Source organism: Panulirus ornatus, chromosome 67 (genome assembly GCF_036320965.1).
Source record: "Panulirus ornatus isolate Po-2019 chromosome 67, ASM3632096v1, whole genome shotgun sequence".
NCBI classification, from domain to species: domain Eukaryota; kingdom Metazoa; phylum Arthropoda; class Malacostraca; order Decapoda; family Palinuridae; genus Panulirus; species Panulirus ornatus.
In genome coordinates, this window is record NC_092290.1 from 17,144,722 (window position 1) to 17,170,696 (window position 25,975).

General features: G+C 39.6%; 2 protein-coding genes across 6 annotated transcripts in view; both read right to left on the bottom strand.

The window, feature by feature from the left end:
• The window catches only part of LOC139747177 (regulator of chromosome condensation-like), a 43,894-nt gene extending 38,450 nt beyond the window's left edge, over positions 1–5,444 (bottom strand). For 2 of the 5 annotated variants that reach the window (XM_071659158.1, XM_071659155.1), the window contains exon 1: positions 5,307–5,444. The gene's annotated coding sequence lies outside the window, so the exon portion shown is untranslated. Of the gene's footprint in view, positions 1–4,883; positions 4,905–5,209 lie in introns of those variants that run through there. The other 3 variants (XM_071659157.1, XM_071659153.1, XM_071659156.1) reach the window with 2 other exon arrangements.
• A 4,436-nt stretch (positions 5,445–9,880) lies between these two features.
• l(1)G0320 (signal sequence receptor subunit 1 l(1)G0320) lies at positions 9,881–25,682 on the bottom strand. The gene is made up of 5 exons (XM_071659107.1): positions 25,511–25,682; positions 18,311–18,529; positions 11,559–11,818; positions 10,625–10,883; positions 9,881–10,502 (listed from the first exon to the last, which is right to left on the bottom strand). The coding sequence occupies exons 1-5, from the start codon at positions 25,584–25,586 to the stop codon at positions 10,441–10,443; spliced, it is 876 nt and encodes a 291-aa protein (XP_071515208.1). The 5' UTR covers positions 25,587–25,682; the 3' UTR covers positions 9,881–10,440.
• Between the last annotated feature and the right edge of the window lie 293 nt (positions 25,683–25,975).

Below are 25,975 nucleotides of genomic sequence, written 5' to 3' on the forward strand. Positions count from 1 at the left end.
GATCCACTTCCGCTTCCATGGTTCCATCCGCTGCCAGATCCATATATATATATATATATATATATATATATATATATATATTTTTTTTTTTTATACTTTGTCGCTGTCTCCCGCGTTTGCGAGGTAGCGCAAGGAAACAGACGAAAGAAATGGCCCAACCCCCCCCCCATACACATGTACATACACACGTCCACACACGCAAATATACATACCTACACAGCTTTCCATGGTTTACCCCGGACGCTTCACATGCCTTGATTCAATCCACTGACAGCACGTCAACCCCTGTATACCACATCGCTCCAATTCACTCTATTTCTTGCCCTCCTTTCACCCTCCTGCATGTTCAGGCCCCGATCACACAAAATCCTTTTCACTCCATCTTTCCACCTGCAATTTGGTCTCCCTCTTCTCCTCGTTCCCTCCACCTCCGACACATATATCCTCTTGGTCAATCTTTCCTCACTCATTCTCTCCATGTGCCCAAACCATTTCAAAACACCCTCTTCTGCTCTCTCAACCACGCTCTTTTTATTTCCACACATCTCTCTTACCCTTACGTTACTTACTCGATCAAACCACCTCACACCACACATTGTCCTCAAACATCTCATTTCCAGCACATCCATCCTCCTGCGCACAACTCTATCCATAGCCCACGCCTCGCAACCATACAACATTGTTGGAACCACTATTCCTTCAAACATACCCATTTTTGCTTTCCGGGATAATGTTCTCGACTTCCACACATTTTTCAAGGCTCCCAAAATTTTCGCCCCCTCCCCCACCCTATGATCCACTTCCGCTTCCATGGTTCCATCCGCTGACAGATCCACTCCCAGATATCTAAAACACCTCACTTCCTCCAGTTTTTCTCCATTCAAACTCACCTCCCAATTGACTTGACCCTCAACCCTACTGTACCTAATAACCTTGCTCTTATTCACATTTACTCTTAACTTTCTTCTTCCACACTCTTTACCAAACTCCGTCACCAGCTTCTGCAGTTTCTCACATGAATCCGCCACCAGCGCTGTATCATCAGCGAACAACAACTGACTCACTTCCCAAGCTCTCTCATCCCCAACAGACTTCATACTTGCCCCTCTTTCCAAAACTCTTGCATTTACCTCCCTAACAACCCCATCCATAAACAAATTAAACAACCATGGAGACATCACACACCCCTGCCGCAAACCTACATTCACTGAGAACCAATCACTTTCCTCTCTTCCTACACGTACACATGCCTTACATCCTCGATAAAAACTTTTCACTGCTTCTAACAACTTGCCTCCCACACCATATATTCTTAATACCTTCCACAGAGCATCTCTATCAACTCTATCATATGCCTTCTCCAGATCCATAAATGCTACATACAAATCCATTTGCTTTTCTAAGTATTTCTCACATACATTCTTCAAAGCAAACACCTGATCCACACATCCTCTACCACTTCTGAAACCACACTGCTCTTCCCCAATCTGATGCTCTGTACATGCCTTCACCCTCTCAATCAATACCCTCCCATATAATTTACCAGGAATACTCAACAAACTTATACCTCTGTAATTTGAGCACTCACTCTTATCCCCTTTGCCTTTGTACAATGGCACTATGCACGCATTCCGCCAATCCTCAGGCACCTCACCATGAGGTGAGGTGCCTGAGGATATATATATATATATATATATATATATATATATATATATATATATATATATATATATATATATATATATATTGCATTTTTGAAGGAATGGTGGTTCCAACAATGTTATATGGTTGAGGTGTGGGCTATCGAGTTGTGCAGAGAAGGGTGGATGTGCTGGAAATGAGATGTTTGAGGACAATATGCGGTGTGAGGTGGTTTGATCGATTAAGTAATGAAAGGGTCAGAGAGATGTGTGGTAATAAAAAAAAGTGTGGTTGAGAGAGTAGAAGAGGGTGTTTTGAAATGGTTTGGTCACATGGAGAATGAGTGAGGAAAAATTGACAAAGGATATGTGTGTCAGAGGTGGAGGGAATGAGAAGTGGGAGACCAAATTGGAGGTGGAAGGATGGAGTGAAAAAGATTTTGAGTGATCGGGGCCTGAACATGCAGGAGGGTGAAAGACGTGCGAAGAATAGAGTGAATTGGAACGATCTGGTATACCCGGGTCGACATGCTGTCAATGGATTGAACCAGGGTATCAGAAGCTTCTGGGGCAAACCATGGAAAGTTTTGTGGGGTCTGGATGTGGAAAGTGAGCTGTGGTTATGGTGCATTATACATGACAGCTAGAGAATGAATATGAACGAATGTGGCCTTTGTTGTCTTTTCCCAGTGCTATCTCGTGCACATGCAGGGGGAGGGGGTTGTCATTTCATGTGTGGAGGGGTGGCGAAGCGAATGAATAAGGGCAGACAGTATGAATTATGTACATGTGTATATATGTGTCTGTATGTGTGTCTATATATATGTATATGTTAAGATGTATAGGTATGTATATGTGCGTGTGTGGACATGTATGCATATACATGTGTATGTGGGTGGGTTGGGCCATTTCTTCGTCTGTTTCCTTGTGCTACCTCGCTAACGTGTGAGACAGTGACAAAGTATAAAAAATAAATAAATAAATACATTGCATTTTACAAAGATACGGGTAGTTTATGTATAAATGGTATCACGATAAATAGTTTACATGTTCACACTATCATACAACATTACATAACAGGAACTTAAAATAGGGCCACTCATATGAAGAATCTCTTAAAGAAGAATGAGTTTCCCATCTCACTACTGCTTTCTTATATTGGCTTGACGAAGTGAAGCGTTTAGGGGCATGGGGATTTAAAATGTTTGGCATTAATAGTCTACCATACTAAGAATAATATACGACCTGCTTTACCTCCATTTTCAAGGTTACAGTTAAATCATCTCCATGTTAAAGTTGTTTGCTCCATCTAGCCACAGAATTTATAATCTCCTACTCATTAAGTACTGGGAGAAAGTTGTACATTTGCTGGGCTCTCATCTCATACTATATATTACTTGTAACAAGTGATTGTCATAACTTTGAGTCAAAAATAAAAATCCATGCTTGAGAGCGTAAGTGTGTTTGTGGAATGAAAGCTAGCAACCCATGCATTGGCATAACGATAAATAGCAACATAAGCCAGGGGAAAGATTGTAAGTCATTGTAGTGTTGGCTCACTGTCCTGCCATCCCTAGCTCCCATGATGCCTCAGAAGCAGATGCCTGCCAACAACTATATGGAATAGATTCACGTGCAGGAACATGTGTTGCAACAAACGCACATATTTCCTAGCCACTGCATACAAACACAAGACAATAACATAAAAGCATGTTTAACATGTAAATTATCAACAGAACCTCTAAATATCTTAGCTAACCTCCTAAACATAAGAAATTTATTTTAGTATTTAATATTCCAGTCAAAATATACCAGTCACACTTTTGACTCAGCATCATGATAACTGATAACAAATGTCAACAAAAGACAGATCGACCATGCAGTCATTCCAATTCCTAACCTCCTCATAAGAAGCCAATACATGCAATCACCAGTTCCCAGCAGCTGACAAATATAGTATTGATATTTTTCTATAACGTATTTTGATATCTTGGGGAGGTTTTCTTGAATTCTGTTGATTCATTACAAATATCTTACCTACCTTTACATTAATTAGCCACATACTTTTCTTGTTATACAAAATCCTCCTCCTATCACCTTATCTAATATCTTAGAAAAAAGTATAAAGCTACAATTCATGCTCTAAATCTCTTACTGTATCCTCTAAACACTACAATTACACTGCAGAACAAGATAATTTAATATCTAAAGCTTATTTCGATGCACACCTTAAATGTTAATTTTCTAACATTATCAACCCTTTCATTATTGCCTATTTGTATACAAACAGACTTTTTTCCCTATTAAGTGAGGTCAGCTCACAAGGTTAAAATTCTTCAACTAGCCGCTTCTGTCTTAAGACAAAAAATAAAGCCATTAATAATGACATAGCAGCACCCAATGTACTTTTACTAAATAATGACATCAATTTTTTCCATACACATGCCAGACTCGGCGATGCCAAGGGAGCCCGAACAAGATCTTGGCCCTTACTACGTAAAGATTGGTGAAGCTAGAGTTGTATGATATGAATGAACTTAGAAAAATAAGGGTAAGTATTGAATTCAAGAGCGCACGATTTCCATCAAAAATGTAGTAAACCCTCTCACTAAAGCAGTCCTCATATTCATGGAATGTTATGCTTTGCACGCAGGATATTTCTCAAACCCTAATATTTGCAGCATGTTATACTTTACGTAAACGATATTTCTCATATCCTAAGATTCATGTCATGCTTTGTGCACAAGATATTTCTCAAATCCTAATATTCATAGCATGTTATTCTTTGCGTAAAGGATGCTTCTCATATCTTAATCTTTATAACATGTTATGCTTTGCATACAGGATATTCTTACACAAATAAAATTATGTTCATAACTTTGTTATTATGATTAAACTCGACAAAAGTTTCCAAATAATATGGTAAACTCAACTGGGTGAAACATCAGGCTAAGATGAGCAACGCAAAGCAATAAACTGTATAGTACAGGCAAGCATGACATAGCATGGCTGGGCAGGGATTGGCTTGACTTACCTGGGCCAAGTTAGATCTGATTAGACTGTTAAGTTGTGTATGTGTTTTAAGTTATGTATGTATTTTAAAGACCTTATTCCCAGCATAACATCAGAAGATGACATATTTCTATGATGTAATCATGTCAAAAGATTGTCTTGTATGGAGGCAAAGGACAACTCTTCACCAGATAATATCCTCATGACCTTACAACATTTTCCAGTACTGACCAATCAGATAAGTTACCGGCTTAATATTCTTTGACCTGTTGGTACAGTTCAATGGTAAAGTAAATACTGCCATCTTAAAACGTCCCTCCTGCCCAAAAGATAACGCGAGAGATAAGGCGCCCTTGTTAAGTAATGTCTCTACGGTCACCATAAAGACTTCTTGAGATATTAGCATAAAACTACATCATAAGGTAAATACGACTAGGAAAATCTATCACAACACATAAAAAAAATGGCAAATATCAATAATAAGGGCGTTCATAGGAAGCTTATTTACATTATCAAATACCTTCAGTCCACAAATAAGGTCAGTATCAGTCATTTACCTTTTCAACTGTATCCCAATTCTACCAGATACAGCTCAACCATAAGGAAGAAACAGCAGTGGAATAACTGCACCAAATACCCACGTGTACCTCTCACCTTCGTGTGTGTTGTTGTGATTATTTTAAATGGCGCAATCTATGGCGGGAGATTTAAACCTTCAAATGACGGTCGTCTTGCGTGATTTTAAGTCAATTACCTCACTTTATCGATCTTAATATTTCCACAAAATACAGATGTCTTACGTCGCCATTTATACTTAATGTATACAGCAACTGCGTAGTGAGGGGGACTATAAACATTTTCATCTAAGCCGCTGGATGATATCCTGATAAAGTACACCATCTTGAAGGTAGCTAAAGTATGATGAAGCTTTTTCTCCACATTTGAAATTCAGGTATATTTGATCAGGTGTGGTGAAGGGCCATTCAATAAAGCTTTCTGGCTGATGGTTAGGCTTGATTTTTATTTAGCCGCAATTTTGTATTTAGATTGTTTAAAGTATCATTCGTATTTAAGTTGCGAACACATCTTCGTCTACAATTGGTTTCTGTGTTTGAACTTTAGTTTGAACCGACCTATCAATCTAAATTCTTAAGGGAAAGATACCACCCTCCGGCCATATCATGCAAAGCAGACCTATAGATGTCACACTACAAAAATTGGTGAACGCGTGTTCCAAATATGCAAATTTCCGTGCAATGCAAGAGTTGCAGGCAATTTAGAATCGTGGTATAAGCGTATTAATTTGAGATTTGTAGTGCATATGAGGATTTAAGTTAGCGATCAATGTATCTTTGGCAATAAAAACATCACATGATGGAGTTTATCTTAGCAGGTTCGCCGAATGGGTTCGCTAGCTGTTTGATACGTTCGTTGGCTAGTTTGATGCATTTGCTGACTATTTCATGCGTTCGTAGCATACACTCGCTTGATTATTGACATCCGCTGACTTTTTGTTTCTAGACTAGACAGTGATACAAAATCTAATTTAGATAAATCTAAATCATAATATTAAGGGATCTATTTTTAGGGAGGATACTCAGCTTATGTACTGGTCGTTTTAATTTTTTTTTTTTTTTACTCGAAACCTCGTGACGCGTTTAGCATAATCCCTTAGTATCAGGTTTCGGTTAGGTTAAATTGCAGTCGTTAGAGCCTGGGTAATGTTGCTTTCCTCCCTCTCTTTCTATTCTACGCGTATTACTTCAGAGAAATATATGCTGTGTGTTTGTGTGTGCGCGCCAGCTCCACGGACTGGATTCCGTTTGTGGAAACCAGCCTAATGAGAATAAACCATCATCTCTTTGTACAGGGAAGGTGCTAAATTTATTTTCCTGTTTCATGCGAGCTTAAATTACATATATTTTATCATTATATTATTATACTTTGTCGCTGTCTCCCGCGTTAGCGAGGTAGCGCAAGGAAACAGACGAAAGAATGGCCCAGCCCACCCACATACACATGTATATACATACACGTCCACACGCACATACACATACCTATACATATATAGATACATACACAGACATATACATATATACACATGTACATAATTCATATTTGCTGCCTTCATTCATTCTCCTCGCCACACATGAAATGACACCCCCGCCCCTGCCCCAGCACGCGCGCGAGGAAGCGCTAGGAAAAGACAAGAAGGCCACATTCGTTCACACTCAGTATCTAACTGTCACGTGTAATGCACAGAAACCACAGCTCCCTTTCCACATCCAGGCCCCACAAAACTTTCCATTGCTAACCCAGACACTTCACATGCCCTGGTTCAATTCATTGACAGCACGTCGACCCCGGTATACCACATCCTTCCAATTCACTCTTTTCCTTGCACGCCTTTCACCCTCCTGATTATTTAGGCCCTGATCGCTCAAAATCTTTTTCACTCCATCTTTCCCCCTCCACTTTGGTCTCCCTTCTCAATCCCTCCACCTCTGACACATATGTCCTCTGGCAATCTTTCCTCATTCATTCTCCCCATGTGACCACACCATTTCAATACACCCTCTTCTGCTCTTTCAACCACACTATTTTTATTACCACATCTCTCTTACCCTTTCATTACTAACTCGATCAAACCACATATGTCCTCAAACATCTCATTTCCAGCACATACAAACTCTTCCACACAACCCTATCTATAGCCCACGCCTCGCAGCCACATAACATATATATGCACATTTATACTTTTGTTCGCGAGGTATCGCTAGGGATGGATGAAGACAGACCGTACTTGCTCATCTTTAACCGTCATTAATAATGCATCAAAACCACACCCCCTATCTACAAACAGGCCCTATAGACATTTATGCAACTTCCCCGCCTGCTTTATATGCCCTGGTTTCAGGCCATTAACAGCATGGTACTCCCTGCATACTGGTTTCAATTCACTGTATTACATGCATGCCTTTCACACTTGTGCATATTCAGGCCCTAACTAAATACTTAAAAGTTCTACTTTATCCTTCAATCTCCAATTAAGTCCCCCATTCTCCCTAACCCTTTCGCTTTCCAACACACACACATCCCTTGTCAACTTCTCCTTACTCTTATGTTCATATCATTTCAATAACCCCTCCAACTTTCTCAACCATACTCTTCTAATCACCAACCCTTTCTCTTACCATGTCATCACCAAGTAGATCAACCCTCCACACACATTGTACTCAAAATATTTTCTTTCCACCAAATGCTCTCTCCCTTTATTGTCATCTACAGCCCATACCTTGCATCTATACATCATCGCCAGGCGTAATATACCTCATTTATGCCCATCTTCGCAATATCTTTCCACAAATTCCTCAATGTTCCTATAACCATCCCCCCTCGCCCACTTCCACGACTCCATTCGCTGCCATGTCCACTCCCAGGTATCTTAAACACCCCACTTCACTCAGTTCTCTCTAAACTCAACCCATCTAACCTGTCTCTCTGCACTGCTAAACCTAATAATACTTTTATTCACATTTACTCTGCTTCATTGTTTCAAATACAACTTTTGCAGTTTCTAAAATCTGCCACCAGCAAATGGTGACTGACCCACTTTCTAGGTCCCTCTCACCCCATACAGACTGCATACTGCCCTTTTCTCCAGGACACTTGCATTTACCTCTCTCACCACCCCATCCTTAAACAAATAAAGCAAAGTGACATTACACATCTCTGCCGCAGACATGCCCTCCTGTGAAGTCGCTCCTCCTCCTTTCTACCTAATCGCACACATGCATTACTCTCGTTAAGAACCCTACTGCTTCTGATAGCTATTTTCCCACACCATATATCCATAGCACCTTCCACAGAGCATCTCTATCAATCCCATAATGTGCTGTCTCCTTATCCACATTTCTCACATTCTTTAACACAAAAACCTGATCCACACATCATCTATCACTTCCCAACAACACAAATACTGGATCAACACAACCTTTACCACTCCTGACAACACAACACAGAACTGACTCACACATACTCTACCACTCCTAAAACAACTTTGTCCTCCGGAAGGACTGAATTCCCTTTTGAGTACGTCTACAGACAATATACAAGTCATGAAAGAGGGAATCACTAGGATTGCATTAGTCTACAATGGAAATTATATATATAATGTAAAGTCTAGATATGACTAGTTTGGCAGGAAACAAATTACAGGAATCAGTGTGAAAAGGATTCAGAAATGATATAGCACCCCATCCATTACCAGAACACTATAACCGAGTGAAATTATTTGTAGGACAAAGAACTGTTCACTATTTACAGCCTATTTTATTTTCTTTATATTGTATTTGTTCACCATTTTCTGAGTTTACATAAGGAACAGAGAAATGGCCTCAAATGCTCTCAACCTCACTCAATCTAAATTAGAATATGCATCTCAAAAATATGAAGACACTTGGGGAAACAAATATCTTTTACAGAAAGTCCAGAGGAGCATAACAGAGATTACCTTAAACAAAGAGACGAGGTACATGGAAGATATTACACACTATAAATTTGCCCACTTCTGTTTCCCCTTTTAGAAAGCGACAAAGCAAAATAAATAAACATAAATTTGCCCACTACATTAGGGAGGAGAATGAAGGGAGATAATTACAATATTGACAGTGAACAGTTCCTTGAATGTTGCAAAGCAAGAGCAATAAATATAGTATTCAACTTAGATTAAAAATATTTGTCTGTGGATGAAACAATGCAAACAGAGTGGAAAGCAACAACTCGAGAATTGACTGTTTTGATACCTCCTTTCCTTGAACAGCTAAACAGTGGAATTCCCTACCACTTTCATCTTTTGTTTATATAACCTTTCTACCTTTAAGAATCATGTCTACAAACATCTGCTGAGCCCTGACTTTCAACATTTTTTCATGTACTTCCACCCAAGAGGGCCTTGACTGGGACATGTTTTGCCCATGCAATGTTGGTGACTATAAAGATAAATCATCTCAAAAGTATTTGGTAGCAAAGAAAGTGTAAGAATTACGGTACAAAAAGAGTAAAATTCCCTTACCAAACTTTACAAAAATAAAATAATACAACATAAATATTGCGGTTAAAATCAGCTCCCCTTCATCTTTTCTACATTATACCTCCAAATTCAAAAATAACTTTGACTTGTCATGGTTACAGTACAGAGCTATTCTGAACTTCAATGAAACAAAATCTATGGAAAAATTTTATTGGTCCTCATTCACATCATTACTCTCATATACAAGACTTCTCACTGCTAACACTGTAGCAAATAAAGAAACAAATCAAAGCAATCTCTTGCTTCAACTATACTGAAAAATTCCACAACCAAGCATTTAAACTGACTGCCCCCAAAGCTGTCTTCAGACATGATCACTAAATAGCATAAATACTGAGAGCAAAGGAAAAAATTTCCTTAGTCTTTTGACAATTAGTCACCAAACCTGGAGATAACTTTGGGGGCAATACTGTACAGCAGATATGAATGAGATGTACAAATGACTGAAATGACTTAATTGACAATCTATGGCTGGAAGGATATTTAAGTGAGCACAAAAGTAGGATCATCACTATTAGCCACAGGCCCCCATCCTGTGTGATCAAAAGGATTGGAAACTCCTCTTCACTGCTATTTCCCAGTTCAGTAAATGCCATCTGATGTTTCCTCTGTCCTACATGTAAGATATGATTGCGGTGGTGATGATCAGCATCTGCGGCACTCAACTGAACATCTTCACTGACAGAATCAGAGGCATTACCTAGAACTAGCATCACGCTTGGTCTTGCGCTGCTTTGGTGACTGACGTGGGGTCTTCCCTGCAAGACAAAAAAGTAATGAAAATTAAAGGAAACAAAAGTGATTTCACCCAAAAAAGTTATGTTCCAGAGGGATCACAAAACTATACATTCAGTAAAACTGCTGGAGAATCAAAACTCACTGATTTCATTAAGGAGCCCCTTGGGAAGCCAATCATAGTCCACGTCATCGCGCCTCCTGGTGCCCATCTCCACGGCAGGTTTCTTGCTTCCCTTCTTGCGGCCGAATGAGGAGAGAAAGTGATGTCCTGCCACCAGCAGCAGTACACTGAAAGCCAGCATGAAGACATACAAGAAGAAGGTCTCACCATCCATGCCTTCATCAAGTTCAACGATGCTGACAGTCTGGTTGAAGACAGCCTCTAAGAATGAATTTCCATCCTGAAAAAAAAAGTATAAAGACTGATAAACAACGACAACAAACTTAAGGGACTGATCATTCTTCTAGATAGACACTTGACTCTTGTAATCCATTTTCAGATTCACCCACATTAGTCTAGGGGTCTACTTCTTTAAAACACTCACAGAATCCTACAAGTCCAGCATAAGTGCTAAACCATCCCTAGCTTTTACACTCAAACTTTACCCTAAAGACATTCCCAAACCATTTTTCACCCTTCCCCTTGAACTCTGCTTCCTTTTAAAAATTGAAATAAAAGAGCTTTCTAGTCTCCACCCTCTATCTATCTTTCTGATATTCTTTCCCTTCAGGAACTCCCTTCAGAGCAAGAGAGTTTCTGTAACTACTGAAGTCCAGTGCTGCTTCTTAGCCTTTACTGCCTCAACGTCAACAGGCTACTCGCAGAAGGTAATTCTAGCACAGCGTTTTCTGGGGCTCTTACCTAATGTTCCTACAGCTACTTCTATCTAATGTGTCTCCCTAATATTCCTCCCCAATGTTCCAACCCTCCCCCCCTTTTATTTGTCTTCTACAACATGCATGGAATACAAATGTACTATTCTTTCTCCCCTTTCCCAAGGGGTTATGGTATTGGCATGTACTATATAAAACACCAATGAAAAAATATTGGTTGGCATTTTACTCTCACAACTTACAGCATCATGATATGCAAGGTTAACAGTCAATCCTAAGGGACGTGCAGCAAAGGCCTCTGCAGGGTAGAATGAATACATGACTGTGGCCTCCTGACGTGGTTTAACAGCACGATTGTAGGGAATAGCTGTGAAATTCTGGATGTAGAAATTGAAGTCCATAGGATATCGGAAGGAAGCATCAATAGCATCCAAAACGAAGTCCTTATCACCATTGTTTGTAAAGCCAACAAGGAACTCTACCAGTTTCCCAGCAGGCAGTTCTGTAAGATAATACACATGCAGTTCATATGTTTACAAAATTATCTTGAAATCACTTAGAAATTAACATTTCTCAGAAAATTACAAATGTTCCCCAAAAACCTATATCCCTTACAATCAACTGACATTGATAAGAATAATGGCTTGTCAAGCCTAAAATATTCTACAAATGTAAATGCAATGTTAAGCAAGTCTCTAATAACATTGTTTTATCAATGTTTCAATATAAAGTCAGAGAAAAAAAATTGAAAAATAAATAATTGATAAACTTGCATACATACAACAATAGAAATAAGGTACAAAGTGTTCAGTGTGGCAGATGATGCTACTTTTTGTGGAATTTATATTTTTGTTTTTGTACATGTGTATATATGTATATGTTGAGATGTATAGGTATGTATATTTGCATGTGTGGACGTGTATGTATATACATGTGTATGTTGGTGGGTTGGGTCATTCTTTTGTCTGTTTCCTTGCGCTGCCTCGCTAACGCGGGAGACAGCGACAAAGCAAAATAAATAAATAAATGTTTTCACATCAGTGGTGAATGACACTGATAATACCACCATTCTAAGTGTAGTGGTTAGCATTCCTGACTGTGACTTATTCATGGGTTGCCCATGGTAGAGCTCATGTGTTCAGATCCTGGTTACAGCAGTCAGTCCTAACTCAACCCAGCTGTTCATCCACCCCTAGGGGTTGGTGATAAAGATTTTGAGCAAACAGGGCCTGAACATGCAAAGGGTGAAAGACATGCACAGGATGAAGTAAATTGAACGAGGTGGTATACTAGGTCGATATACTGTCAATGGACTGAACCAGGGCATGTGAAGTGGCCAAGGTAAACCATGGAAATGTCTGTGGAACCTGGTTTGGATAGGAAGCTATGGTTTCACTGCACTGCACATGACAAGAATGGATGTGTGTGGATGTGGCCTTTCTTCATCACTTCCTGGTGCTACCTCGCTAATGCGGGAAGCATTGATCAAGTAAGAATGGCCCAACCACACATACACACATATCTTTATATATATACATAAATGCCCTTACACGCACATATACATATATGCACATGTACATATTCATACTTGCTTGAAGGACAGCAAACAAAAAAGCCACAATCATTCACACTAAGTCTCTGTCATGTGTAATGCACCGAAACCACAGCTCCCTACCACATCCAGGCCCCACAGACCCTTTCATGGTTTACCCCAGATGCTTCACATGCCTTGGTTCAGTCCACTGACAGCACATTGACCCCAGTATACCACATCGTTCCAATTCACTCCATTCCTTGCAGGACTCTCACCCTCCTGTATGCTCAGGCCCCGACCGCTCAAAATCTTTTTCATTCCATCCTTCCATCTCCAATTTGGTCTCCTATTTTTCCTTGTTCCCTCAACCTCTTACATATATATCCTCTTTGTCTACCTCTCCTCACTCATTCTCTCCATATGTTGAAACCACTTCAATATACCCTCATCTGCTCTCTCAACCACACTCTTTTTATTTCCACACCTCTCTTACCCTTCCATTACTTACTCAATGATAATCACACTAGTCCATGATGATAGTTATTATCTTTTTTTACTATACTTTGACGCTGCCTCCCGTGTTAGTGAGGTAGTGCAAGGAAACAGACGAAAGGGTGACCTAACCCACCCACATACACATGTATATACATACATGTGCACACACGCACATATACATACCTATACATCTCAACGTATACATATATATACACAGACATATACACATGTACATAATTCATACTATTTATTTATTTATTAATTTATTTTGCTTTGTCACTGTCTCCCGCGTAAGCAAGGTAGCGCAGCAAAGGAAACAGATGAAAGAAATGGCCCAACCCACCCACATACACAAGTATATACATACACGTCCACACATGCAAATATACATACCTATACATCTCAACATATACATATATATACATACACAGACATATACATATATACACATGTACATAATTCATACTGTCTGCCTTTATTCATTCCCATCGCCACCCCGCCACTCATGAAATAACACCCCCCCTCCATGTGCGCGAGGTAGCACTAGGAAAAGACAACAAAGGCCACATTCATTCACACTCAGTCTCTAGCTGTCATGTAATAATGCACCGAAACCACAGCTACCTTTCCACATCCAGGCCCCACATAACTTCCCATGGTTTACCCCAGACGCTTCACATGCCCTGGTTCAATCCATTGACAGCACGTTGACCCCGGTATACCACATCATTCCAATTCACTCTATTCCTTGCATGCCTTTCACCCTCCTGCATGTTCAGGCCCCGATCACTCAAAATCTTTTTCACTCCACCTTTTCACTCCTGCCCCTTTCTTTTATACATCTCCCAGTCATTTGCATTATTTCCCTGCAAAAATTGTCCATATGCCTCTCTCTTCTCTTTCACTAATAATCTTACTTCTTCATCCCACCCTCACTACCCTTTCTAATCTCCCTACCTCCCACATTTCTCATACCACAAGCATCTTTTGCACAAGCCATCACTGCTTCCCTAAATACATCCCTTTCCTCCCCCACTCCCCTTATGTCCTTTGCTCTCACCTTTTTCCATTCTGTAATCAGTCTCTCCTGGTACTTCCTCACACAAGTCTCCTTCCCAAGCTCACTTACTCTCACCACTCTCTTCATCCCAACATTCTCTCTTCTTTTCTGAAAACCTCTCCAAATGTTCACCTTCGCCTCCACAAGACAATGGTCAGACATCCCTCCAGTTGCACCTCTCAGCACATTAACATCCAAAAGTCTCCCTCACGCACCTATCAATAAAAACAATCCAATAATGCTCTCTGGCCATCTCTCCTACTTACATATGTATACTTATGTATCTCTCTCTTTTTAAACCAGGTATTCCCAATCACCAGTCCTTTTTCAGCACATAAATTTACAAGCTCTTCACCATTTCCATTTACAACACTGAACACCCCATGTTCACCAATTATTCCCTCAACTGCCACATTACTCACCTTTGCATTCAAATCACCCATCACTATATCCCAGTCTTGTGCATCAAAACCACTAACACACTCATTCAGCTGCTCCCAAAACACTTGCCTCTCATGATCTTTCTTCTCATGCCCAGGTGCATATGCACCAATAATCACCCATCTCTCTCCATCCACTTTCAGTTTTACCCATATCAATCTAGAGTTTACTTTCTTAAACTCTATCACATACTCCCACCACTCCTGTTTCAGTAGTGCTACTCCTTCCCTTGCTCTTGTCCTCTTACTAACCCCTGACTTTACTCCCAAGACATCCCAAAGTTATTATACTTTATACTTAGTCGCTGTCTCCAGCTATAGCATGGTAGCGCAGAGAAACAGACAAAAGAAAGGCCCAACCCACCCACATACACATGTATGTACATAAATGCCTACACACACACACACACATAAATACCTTTAAATTTCAATGTTTTTTTTATTATTATTTTGCTTTGTCACTGTCTCCCGTGTTAGCGAGGTAGCGCAAGGAAACAGACGAAAGAATGGCCCAACCCGCCCACATACACATGTACATACATACATGTCCACACACGCAAATATAGATACCTATACATCTCAATGTACAAATATGTATACACACACAGACATATACATATATACACATGTACATAATTCATACTGTCTGCCTTTATTTGTTCCCATTGCCACCTCGCCACACATGGAATAACGACCCCCTCCCCCCTCATGTGTGCGAGGTAGCGCTAGGAAAGACACCAAAGGCCCCATTCGTTCACACTCAGTCTCTAGCTGTCATGTAATAATGCACCGAAACCACAGCTCCCTTTCCACATCAGGCTTCCACATCCAGGCCCCACACACTTTCCATGGTTTACCATATTCCCTGGGGATAGGGGAGAAAGAATACTTCCCACGCATTCCTCACGTGTCGTAGAAGGCGACTAAAGGGGACGGGAGCGGGGGGCCAAAAACCCTCCCCTCCTTGCATTTTAACTTTCTAAAAGGGGAAACAGAAATTTCAATGTATACATACATATACATACACAGACATATACATATATACACATGTACATATCCATACTTGCTGCATTCATCCATTCCCATTGTTACCCCACCACACATGAAAATAGCACCCCCCCTGCACATGCGCAAGGTAAGTGCTAAGAAATAACAACAAAGGCGACATTCATTCACACTCAGTCTCTAGCTGTCATGTGTAATGCACCGAAACCACAGCTTTTTCCACATCCAGGCCCCACAAAACTTTTCAAGGTTTACCCAAGACACTTCACATGCCCTGGTTCAATCCACTGGTAGCACATCGACCCCAATATACCACATCATTCCAATTCACTCTATTCTTTGCATGCCTTTCACCCTTCTGAATGTTCAGGCCCCAATCACTCAAAATCTTTTTCACTCCATCCTTCCACCTACAATTTGGTCTCCCACTTCTCCTCATTCCCTTCATCTCTGACACATATATCCTCTTTGTCTATCTTTCCTCACTTATTCTCTCCATGTGACCAAATCATTTCAATTCACCCTCTTTTGCTCTCTCAAACACAACTCTTTTTATTACCACACATCTTTCTTACCCTTTCATTACTCACTCAATCAAACCACCTCACACTACATATTGTCCTCAAACATTTCATTTCCAACACATCCACCATCCTCCACACAACCTTATCTATAGCACACGCCTTGCAACCATATAACATTGTTGGAACCACTGTTCCTTGAAACATACCCATTTTCGCTCTGTGAGATAACGTTCTTGCCTTCCACACATTCTTCAACACTCATCCGCCTCAAACAATTCATAAAGTTTTGCATCGATGCAAACAATTTATGAAGTTTTTACACCCCAACAACACCACACAGATTCCATCTGTTACTTCCATGCTGGATAATACACTGGCCTGACTATTAAATGGAAAGTTGAGTGTCATGAGGTTATGGAGGTTAGTGCGAGGGAGGTTGGCCTGGGTAATGAGATGTGTGTTCAACTATGTTTCTTATATTACCATTTCTTAATCATTCTTTCATAATGATTTGCTTATAATAGGATTGAGCTTTAAAGTTACTTGGGAACAAATTGAAGTTCTTAGTATTGACAATTAAGAAAGATTCAATGATGTTACAGGTAGCATAATCAGATGAGGGGTACCGTGTGACTGAGTCGTTAAGGTCTACATGGTGATAATTTTCATACTAGCTTTAAGCAATCGCATCTCTGTACTTGCTGTACAGACACTTTTGCCAAAAACCTGTCATATATCCTTACATATTCATGAAGAATCTGATGTTCATAAATCTTTTTTCTTAAATGTTACTGGTGAAAGGCAAAAATTATTTGGATATATCCAAATGCTTAAATTTCTCTCTACCAAGTTGCATCACAATCAACAAGGCCTATTGTTTCAACTCGACCAAAATATCGTACATGAATTTACTCTGAAAATGAGTGGTGTATACAAGGTCCCACAGGAAAGCATTTTATAACATCATTTGAGAATCGCAGAACAAATTCCTAGAATTACAGAGGCCTCACCATAAAAATTTTTAAATTCAAGGTCATCTACTATTTCAATGTATTTTCTTATTTTTAATGAAGTACTTCAAGATATTATAACGTTTTTAGCCATTAAGCCTTTAGTAATGAAGTCAAAGCAAAAATATTCAATTCCTGACACATAAGCACTCCTGAAAAAGTATTGAATCAATTCAGTCGTTAGCAGTCACCTTAGAGGGAATATTAAGTTTCAGCATTCTTAATGCAGCATGAAGGGCAGATCTTCCTGACAAAAAAAAGTCAAAATAATAATATAATGGCCTAACCCATCACCAAGCAAATACTGTACAATACAGTATGACATACTGTAATGTACTGAAATGGATAACCTCACTTCCTCAATTCCGGACTCATAAGCACTCCTGAAACAGTATTGAATCAATCCAGTCGTTAGCAGTCACCTTAAAGGGAATATTAAGTTTCAGCATTCTTAATGCAGCATGAAGGGCAGATCTTCCTGACAAAAAACATCAAAATAATAATATAATGGCCTAACTCATCACCAAACAAATACTGTACAATACAGTATCACATTCTGTAATGTACTGAAATGGATAACCTCACTTAGGAAGGTATGATAAACCATCTCTAAAGTGAACGTGGTGATTGCACCCGATTCTGCTTAAAGATCAAAACCAAAGATTGTTTCAGTAATAGCAGCAGAAGATCAACTTACAACTATTTTGCTCTATAATCATTATAAAATATATGAAGCTGAATATACTTAACATAACCTCTATATTTACTGGTATTTCATTATCAATGAAAAAATGTAGGTACACCACACTAATCCATAAGTTTATGTTTTCTTCCACTGACACAATCAGCTTCATTAGAACCCAACTGTATGTTGTTATTGCAATTCACTTGTAATACTGTGAAGAATTAACATGGTCAATTCATACCTGTTCCTGCTCCTACGGGCTTAGTGAAAAGGATGACTGTGTCTGCATCTGGTGAACCCTTGGCAGTTGCTTCTTCTTCTTCTTCCTCCTCCTCTTCTCCCCCTTCTGCAGTTTCTATCTCAGCACCAGTGCCATCATCTACATTTACTTCATCATCATCAGTCATATCCTCCTCTTCTCCCTCTACTTCATCCTCTTGGGCCAAAGCTGTCATACGGCCTGCAGTTTTCAAAATCAGTGACACTACTGTGGTTACATAATGACATGATATCAACAGAGATGTGTTTTAAAGTTGCATGGAAATCAAACAACATTATTCTTAAGAGAAAAGAAAAGAGATTCTTGATACTATGTAATAAATAAATTCAACCAAACCTTAAATACTGTTCTCCAGCTTCTTCACCATACCACAAAACAGGGAAATTACTTTCTTCACTTCAAAACTACAATTATTTTCCTAGTAATTCAACACTGAACTATCCAGTAAAAATAGCTTTAGACAGTGATTTTGTTCTGCCATATAATTTTCCAGGAATCCTCAACAAACTTAAACCTCCGCAGTTTAAAAGACTCATCTTTATCCCCTTTACCTTTGCACAATGCCACTATACATGCATTCCGTCAATCCTCAGGCACTTCATGTTAATACATGCACTGAATTTTCTTACCAATCAGTCAACAACACAGTCATCCCCTTTCTTAAATTCACCAACAACACCATCCAATCCCACCGCCTTTCTGGATTTTATCTACCACAAGGCTTTCACCACTTCTCTCTTCACCAAACCACTCTCCCTGACTTTCTCACTTCACACACCACCCAACCAAAACACCCTACATCTGCCACTCTATCATCAAACACAATTAACAGTCCTTCAAAATACTCACTCCATCTCCTCACCCCATCACTAACTTATCACTTTTCTTCTTGCCCCCTTCACCTATGTTCCCACTTGTTCTCTTGTCTTACACACATTATTTACCTCCTTCCAAAACATCTCTCACCCCAACTCTTGTTTGCCCTCTTTTTAAACCCTTGCACCTTCTTCTTTAAGTGGTAAATTGATAATTAGTCTCAGCTGCTGTGCTTTCATATGTCCTGTTGGTTGTTTACTGCTTAACTTACTTTTTCATGTATTACTCAAAATTTGTGGATATTAATAAAAAATCAGCACTATTACCTTAATGTCACAGAATAAAATATACTGTCCTAAATCATGCTCCAAAACTCATATTGTATTCTCTAAACAAAAACACTAGCATTCCAAGACAAAATATTCCAAAATATAAAACAAATTTTGATGCATACTGAATCATGAATTAATCATGAATTTACCTTCCTCCTAGAGAAGTTAAGATGATGAAATATTCAAGCTTTCAACAATAACAAAAATGTATTTTGGTGTGCATCAAGATAAATTTTCAATTATCAACCGATTAAACAAAGTCTACTTGGAGATGCCTGAAGAGTGCTCTCACCCATAACCCATTGTCAATACTGTTATGGGACAATTTTGGGTAATTTTCTTTATGTAAATCCAGTTTCTCATTTTTTACCATGCTTTCATTATTTTCTTTTCTTATTAATCATTTTGGCAAGTAATGTGATTATCACTTATTTTCACATGATATCCATCCAATCTATAAATCTATATTTGATGAGACCAACATTTGCAAGTGCCATCTAAAACAATTGGTGTACATTTCCAGCTACTTAAATTCTTTGGATCAAGGTGACTAGATAGTTCCCAGACTTGTTGCTCATTATCAAATTATCATCAATCTCTAGGTTTAACCCAAGTTGATTATGGAAATTCTTTATCTTGACCGCTTGAGCCAAGTCCAAGCTGATGAGTTAGGTCTTTGGCCTGCCATGCTGTTGGAGGCCATGGCCCGCAAGCCCACATAACCACCACAGCTTGTAAATATCTATTTCTCTACTGTACATCCTATAATGCTCCTGAAGACTATAGTTAGTGTATTGAATGATACTTTTTTTTTTTTTTTTTTCGCTTTGTCGCTGTCTCCCGCGTTTGCGAGGTAGCGCAAGGAAACAGACGAAAGAAATGGCCCAACCCACCCCCATACACATGTATATACGTACGTCCACACACGCAAATATACATACCTACACAGCTTTCCATGGTTTACCCACGCTTCACATGCCCTGATTCAATCCACTGACAGCACGTCAACCCCAGTATACCACATCGCTCCAATTCACTCTATTCCTTGCCCTCCTCTCACCCTCCTGCATGTTCAGGCCCCGATCACACAAAATCTTTTTCACTCCATCTTTCCACCTCCAATTTGGTCTCCCTCTTCTCCTCGTTCCCTCCACCTCCGACACATATATCCTCTTGGTCAATCTTTCCTCACTCATTCTCTCCATGTGCCCAAACCATTTCAAAACACCCTCTTCTGTTCTCTCAACCACACTCTTTTTATTTCCACACATCTCTCTTACCCTTACGTTACTTACTCGATCAAACCACCTCACACCACACATTGTCCTCAAACAGGACCTTAAATTTTCCTGGTGTTTTCATGCCATGCATACTGCATCTTCTGACTTCAATGGTAATCTTTTATAGTTTTTCACGCCTGTTATGCCAACATAAAACAATTTTTGAATGCAGGTTGGGAACATACCTTGCAAGATTTCCCAAGTGTAAATTATGATACAACTATCCTGTCTGCATTCAAGAGAGCAGTCACAATAATATCAGTCATTCCCAGTTCATAAGATTCACCTTATCAATAAGGGTAGCACTGACAACATAACACTAAAGCAAGTGTCCTCTATTCTCCCCACCAAGACATACACCTGTATGTCATCACAGCAACTAGGGGCTGCTAAATGAAATGGGTACCTGGCAGAGGCTAGGGTGTGTGATTAATATATGTGTTCTATGGGAAGAAGTTTTACACTTGTGTTACCCCATCTTAATTTTTCATATGGGGACCGTGTCCTCTACTCCTATGTACATAGCACACACCCAAATTCATGCAAAGGTACCCATTCTATTGGCTAGCCCCTAAAGGAGCATGAACAACAGGGTGGTCTGAGGACCAGTTGTCGCAACCAGGATTCAAACCTATGCGGGTTTGATCCCAGGTGGCCCGTGCATGCGTGGTGGTTAGTAATGCTCACTCTTACACCATGGAGATTCATGTGAGTGTGTATGTGTGTCCATACATACATAGGAGTAAAAACATGGTACATACTTACAAAGTTAAGAGATGGGAACACACAAGTGAAAAACTCTCTCCCCATAACGCACAACATAGACTCCAGCCTGGTTGATATAGCCAGCTTCCTGGGCACGGCTGAAGCCCTACAGAAGGGAGTATTAAGGCATGAAGGTAAAGGTACATGCCAGCATTGTTTGTTCTCGAGTCTCTACAATACTACAGTAGTTTTCAAACTAATGAGAGGAATGATCTCACAAAGGTACCATGTTGCCCTAGATTATGTAGATTACTTGGTTCCATGAAACCTACATTTAGCCAGACTAACTGATCACTGCTAGACATAGGTAAATATTAGGCTATGTCTATGTGATTTCTCCAAAAGAGGACACCCATATTCTAGCTTTAAGATCTCTGTTCTACTCTCATGGAATTGGTTTGCTGTATAAGTAAGGAAGTGAAAGTGAGATTGTTGGACTATCACAAGTGTTTATCACACGTTAATAAAACTCAACAGTAAGTATGGTTACCGTGGAGAAGTAACTTGTGGAGTTAAAGCAATGAAAATGCAATGCAAATACCCTAGCCTTACTCGCAAGGACATTCACAAATCAGTTAAAAGATTCTCACAAATGATACCATATGATTCTTTACTAGGTATCAAGTGTTTTTATCCAAAATTTCCTTGCAGTTCAAAGCCCTGCTAATTTTGAGGGGATTTCACTTTATAGAATGAATAAATAAAATCCCACTCAACATCTAGTTTGAGGAATCCATCGGTACCACTTTCATCAAAATCTATCAAGTGGAACTTGCATATGCTTTCGGATAAATTCAATAGTTTAATTTTGCAGTTTATGCCCCACAGAAGTAACAAAATTTCTTTTATGAATCAGCAGATGCATTTCTTTACATGCATTTGGACTATTTTTGCAGGGAAATAGTGCAAATGACAGGGAGATGTATAAAAGAAAGAGGCAGGAGGTCAAGAGAAAGGTGCAAGAGGTGAAAAAGAGGGCAAACGAGAGTTGGGGTGAGAATCATTAAATTTTAGGGAGAATAAAAAGATGTTTTGGAAGGAGGTAAATAAAGTGTGTAAGACAAGAGAATAAATGGGAACATCAGTGAAGGGGGATAATGGGGACGTAATAACTAACAGTGGTGATGTGAGAAGGATATGGAGTGAGTATTTTGAAGGTCTGTTGAATGCGTTAGATGATAGAGTGGCAGATATAAGGTGTTTTGGTCGAGGTGGTGTGCGAAGTGAGTGGGTCAGGAGAATGATTTGGTAAACAGAGAAGAGGTAGTAAAAGCTTTGCGGAAGATGAAAGCCGGCAAGGCAGTGGGTTTGGATGGTATTGCAGTAGAATTTATTAAAAAAGGGGGTGACTGTGTTGTTGACTGGCTGGTAAGGATATTTAATGTATGTATGACTCATGGTGAGGTGCCTAAGGAATGGTGGAGTGCATGTATAGTGCCATTGTACAAAGGCAAAGGGGATAAAGGCGAGTGCTCAAATTACAGAGGTATATGTTTGAGTACTCCTGTGAAATTATATGGGAGGATATTGATTGAGAGGGTGAAGGCATGTACAGACCATCAGATTGGAGAAGAGCAGTGTGGTTTCAGAAGTGGTAGAGGATGTGTGGATCAGGTGTTTGCTTTGAAGAATGTATGTCAGAAATACGTAGAAAAGCAAATGGATTTGTATGTAGCATTTATGGATCTGGAGAAGGCATATGATAAAGTTGATAGAGATGCTCTGTGGAAGGTATTAAGAATATATGGTGTGGGAAGCAAGTTGCTAGAAGCAGTGAAAAGTTTTCATCGAGGATGTAAGGCATGTGTACAAGTAGGAAGAGAGGAGAGTGATTGGTTCTCAGTGAATGTCGGTTTGCGGCAGGGTGTGTGATGTCTCCGTGGTTGTTTAATTTGTTTATGGATAGGGTTGTTAGGGAGGTGAATGAAAGAGTCTTGGAGAGAGGGGCAAGTATGCTGTCTGTTGTGGATAAGAGGGCTTGGGAAGTGAGTCAGTTGTTGTTCGCTGATGATAAAGTGCTGGTGGATGATTCAGATGAGAAACTGCAGAAGCTGGTGACTGAGTTTGATAAAGTGTGTGAAAGAAGAAAGCTGAGAGTGAATGTGCATAAGAGCAAAGTTATTAGGTACAATAAGGTTGACTGACAAGTCAACTGGGAGGTAAGTTTGAATGGAGAAAAACTGGAGGAAGTGAAGTGTTTTAGATATCTGGGAGTGGATATGGCAGTAGATGGAACCATGGAAGCGGAAGTGAGTCACAGGGTGGGGGAGGGGGCAAAAGTTCTGAAAGCAAAAATGGGTATGTTTGAAGGGATAGTGGTTCCAACAATGTTATATGGTTGCGAGGCGTTGGCTATAGATAGAGTTGCACGGAATAGGGTGGATGTGTTGGAAATGAGATGTTTGAGGACATTATGTGGTGTGAGGTGGTTTGATCGAGTAAGTAATGAAAGGGTAAGAGAGATGTGTGGTAATAAAAAGTGTGGTTGAGAGAGCAGAAGAGGGTGTTTTGAAAATGAGTGAGGAAAGATTGACAAAGAGGATATATATGTCAGAGGTGGAGGGAATGAGAAGTGGGAGACCAAATTGGAGGTGGAAAGATGGGGTGAAAAAGATTTTGAGCGATCGAGGCCTGAACATGCAGGAGGGTGAAAGGCGTGCAAGGAATAGAGCGAATTGGAACGATGTGGTATACCAGGGTCAACATGCTGTCAATGGATTGAACCAGGGCATGTGAAGTGTCTGGGGTAAACCATGGAAAGTTTTGTGGGGCCTGGATGTGGTAAGGGAGCTGTGGTTTCGGTGCCTTATACATGACAGCTAGAGACTGAGTGTGAACGAATGTGGCCTTTGTTGTCTTTTCCTAATGCTACCTCGCGCGCATGTGGGAGGAGGGGGTTGTCATTTCATGTGTGGAGGGGTGGCAATGGGAATGAATAAAGGCAGCAAGTATGAATTATGTACATGTGTATATATGTATGTCTGTGTATGTATATATATGGATACGTTGAAATATATAGGTATGTATGTGTGCAGGTGTGGACGTGTATGCGGGTGGATTGGGCCATTCTTTCGTCTGCTTCCTTGTGCTACCTCGCTAATGCGAGAGACAGCGACAAAGCATAATAATAAAAATATATATCAGTTCAAAAACTTATATTAACATATTCAGTTTATGAAAATACTTGACTTCTGGGCCAAAAATTTAAAAATACCATTTTTATGAATTAATATTAAACGATCCATGACATCAATAGGAATTTGATTATGAATTACATATCTAGACATAAATGTATGAAAATAAAATACAGTGTACTAGATAATAGTGGGCATTTTTACAGTTTTACACCAGACTACAGTTCCAGAATTTCCCTCATAAGCAATCGACATAAATTTTTAAAACGGCCTCTTATCATCATCATTTAGCTCACAAATGTAACTTCTGTAAGGTGTAAACTCAAAAAAAACGACAATAGGCTTATACAAACCCATTAACCCTCAGATAAGTAGAAGACATATGCTTTATTCCTACTTGTGTCAGGTGATTTAGCCCTTGACAAACTTTGGACCCTAAATGCTCAAGGACAAAGTAAAAGTTCCACAGCTGGATGAGCAGTAATTGGTATAAGTGCCTTGGGAAACCGTTAGAAATGCCGATACACTATCACAACAGAGATCTTAAGTGATAAATACCATATCTTTACGGCAACAGTTGTTGAGGAGGTCACAGCTTAGACTGGGGAAAGCAATTTTAGTGTACTTTGCCAGTCCAGGCTCATGTATCATCAATATGCACTCAATTAAATGCTTTATTACCCACATAAAGTGAACTATACTACTAAAAGTGACCTACATTCATGATTTGCATATAAGGGAAAGTACACGGTTGACATCTCGTGGGAGCAAAGGTAAGGAAAGAAAGTCAATTTATGACAATGAAACTCGAAATAACATCTAACCATACTTTACCTTCATCCGTTATGGAGATAATTGCTGGAAGGACCAGCAGAAGTAGAAATAGGAGCTTTCTCATTCCTCCAAACATGATTGCTGTCAAAAGTCCGAATCTACAGGGCGATAAGACCCTATTCACACTACAGCGACCACACTCGTACGTCTGCTGGGAAACCGAGTTGTGGGTAATATGGCGTCTCCAACTTCTGATTATGCACTTAATTTTGAAAAGTTTATAAAGCATGATATATTACTAAACACTAATATTCATATTCAAAATGTACAACTGTACTTATAACGTTTATTCTCACTAAGGGGATCTGTAATAAAAACAGTTATGAAAACTACGATAAATATAAAATGTGCCACTTGATATAATACAGTTGTGACGTGCCGGCATATGGAACAGAGACACGAGGAATGAACTGTCCGTGGAGCTATGGCTGCCAACATCATCTTGCATAAATTTTGGTATGAACA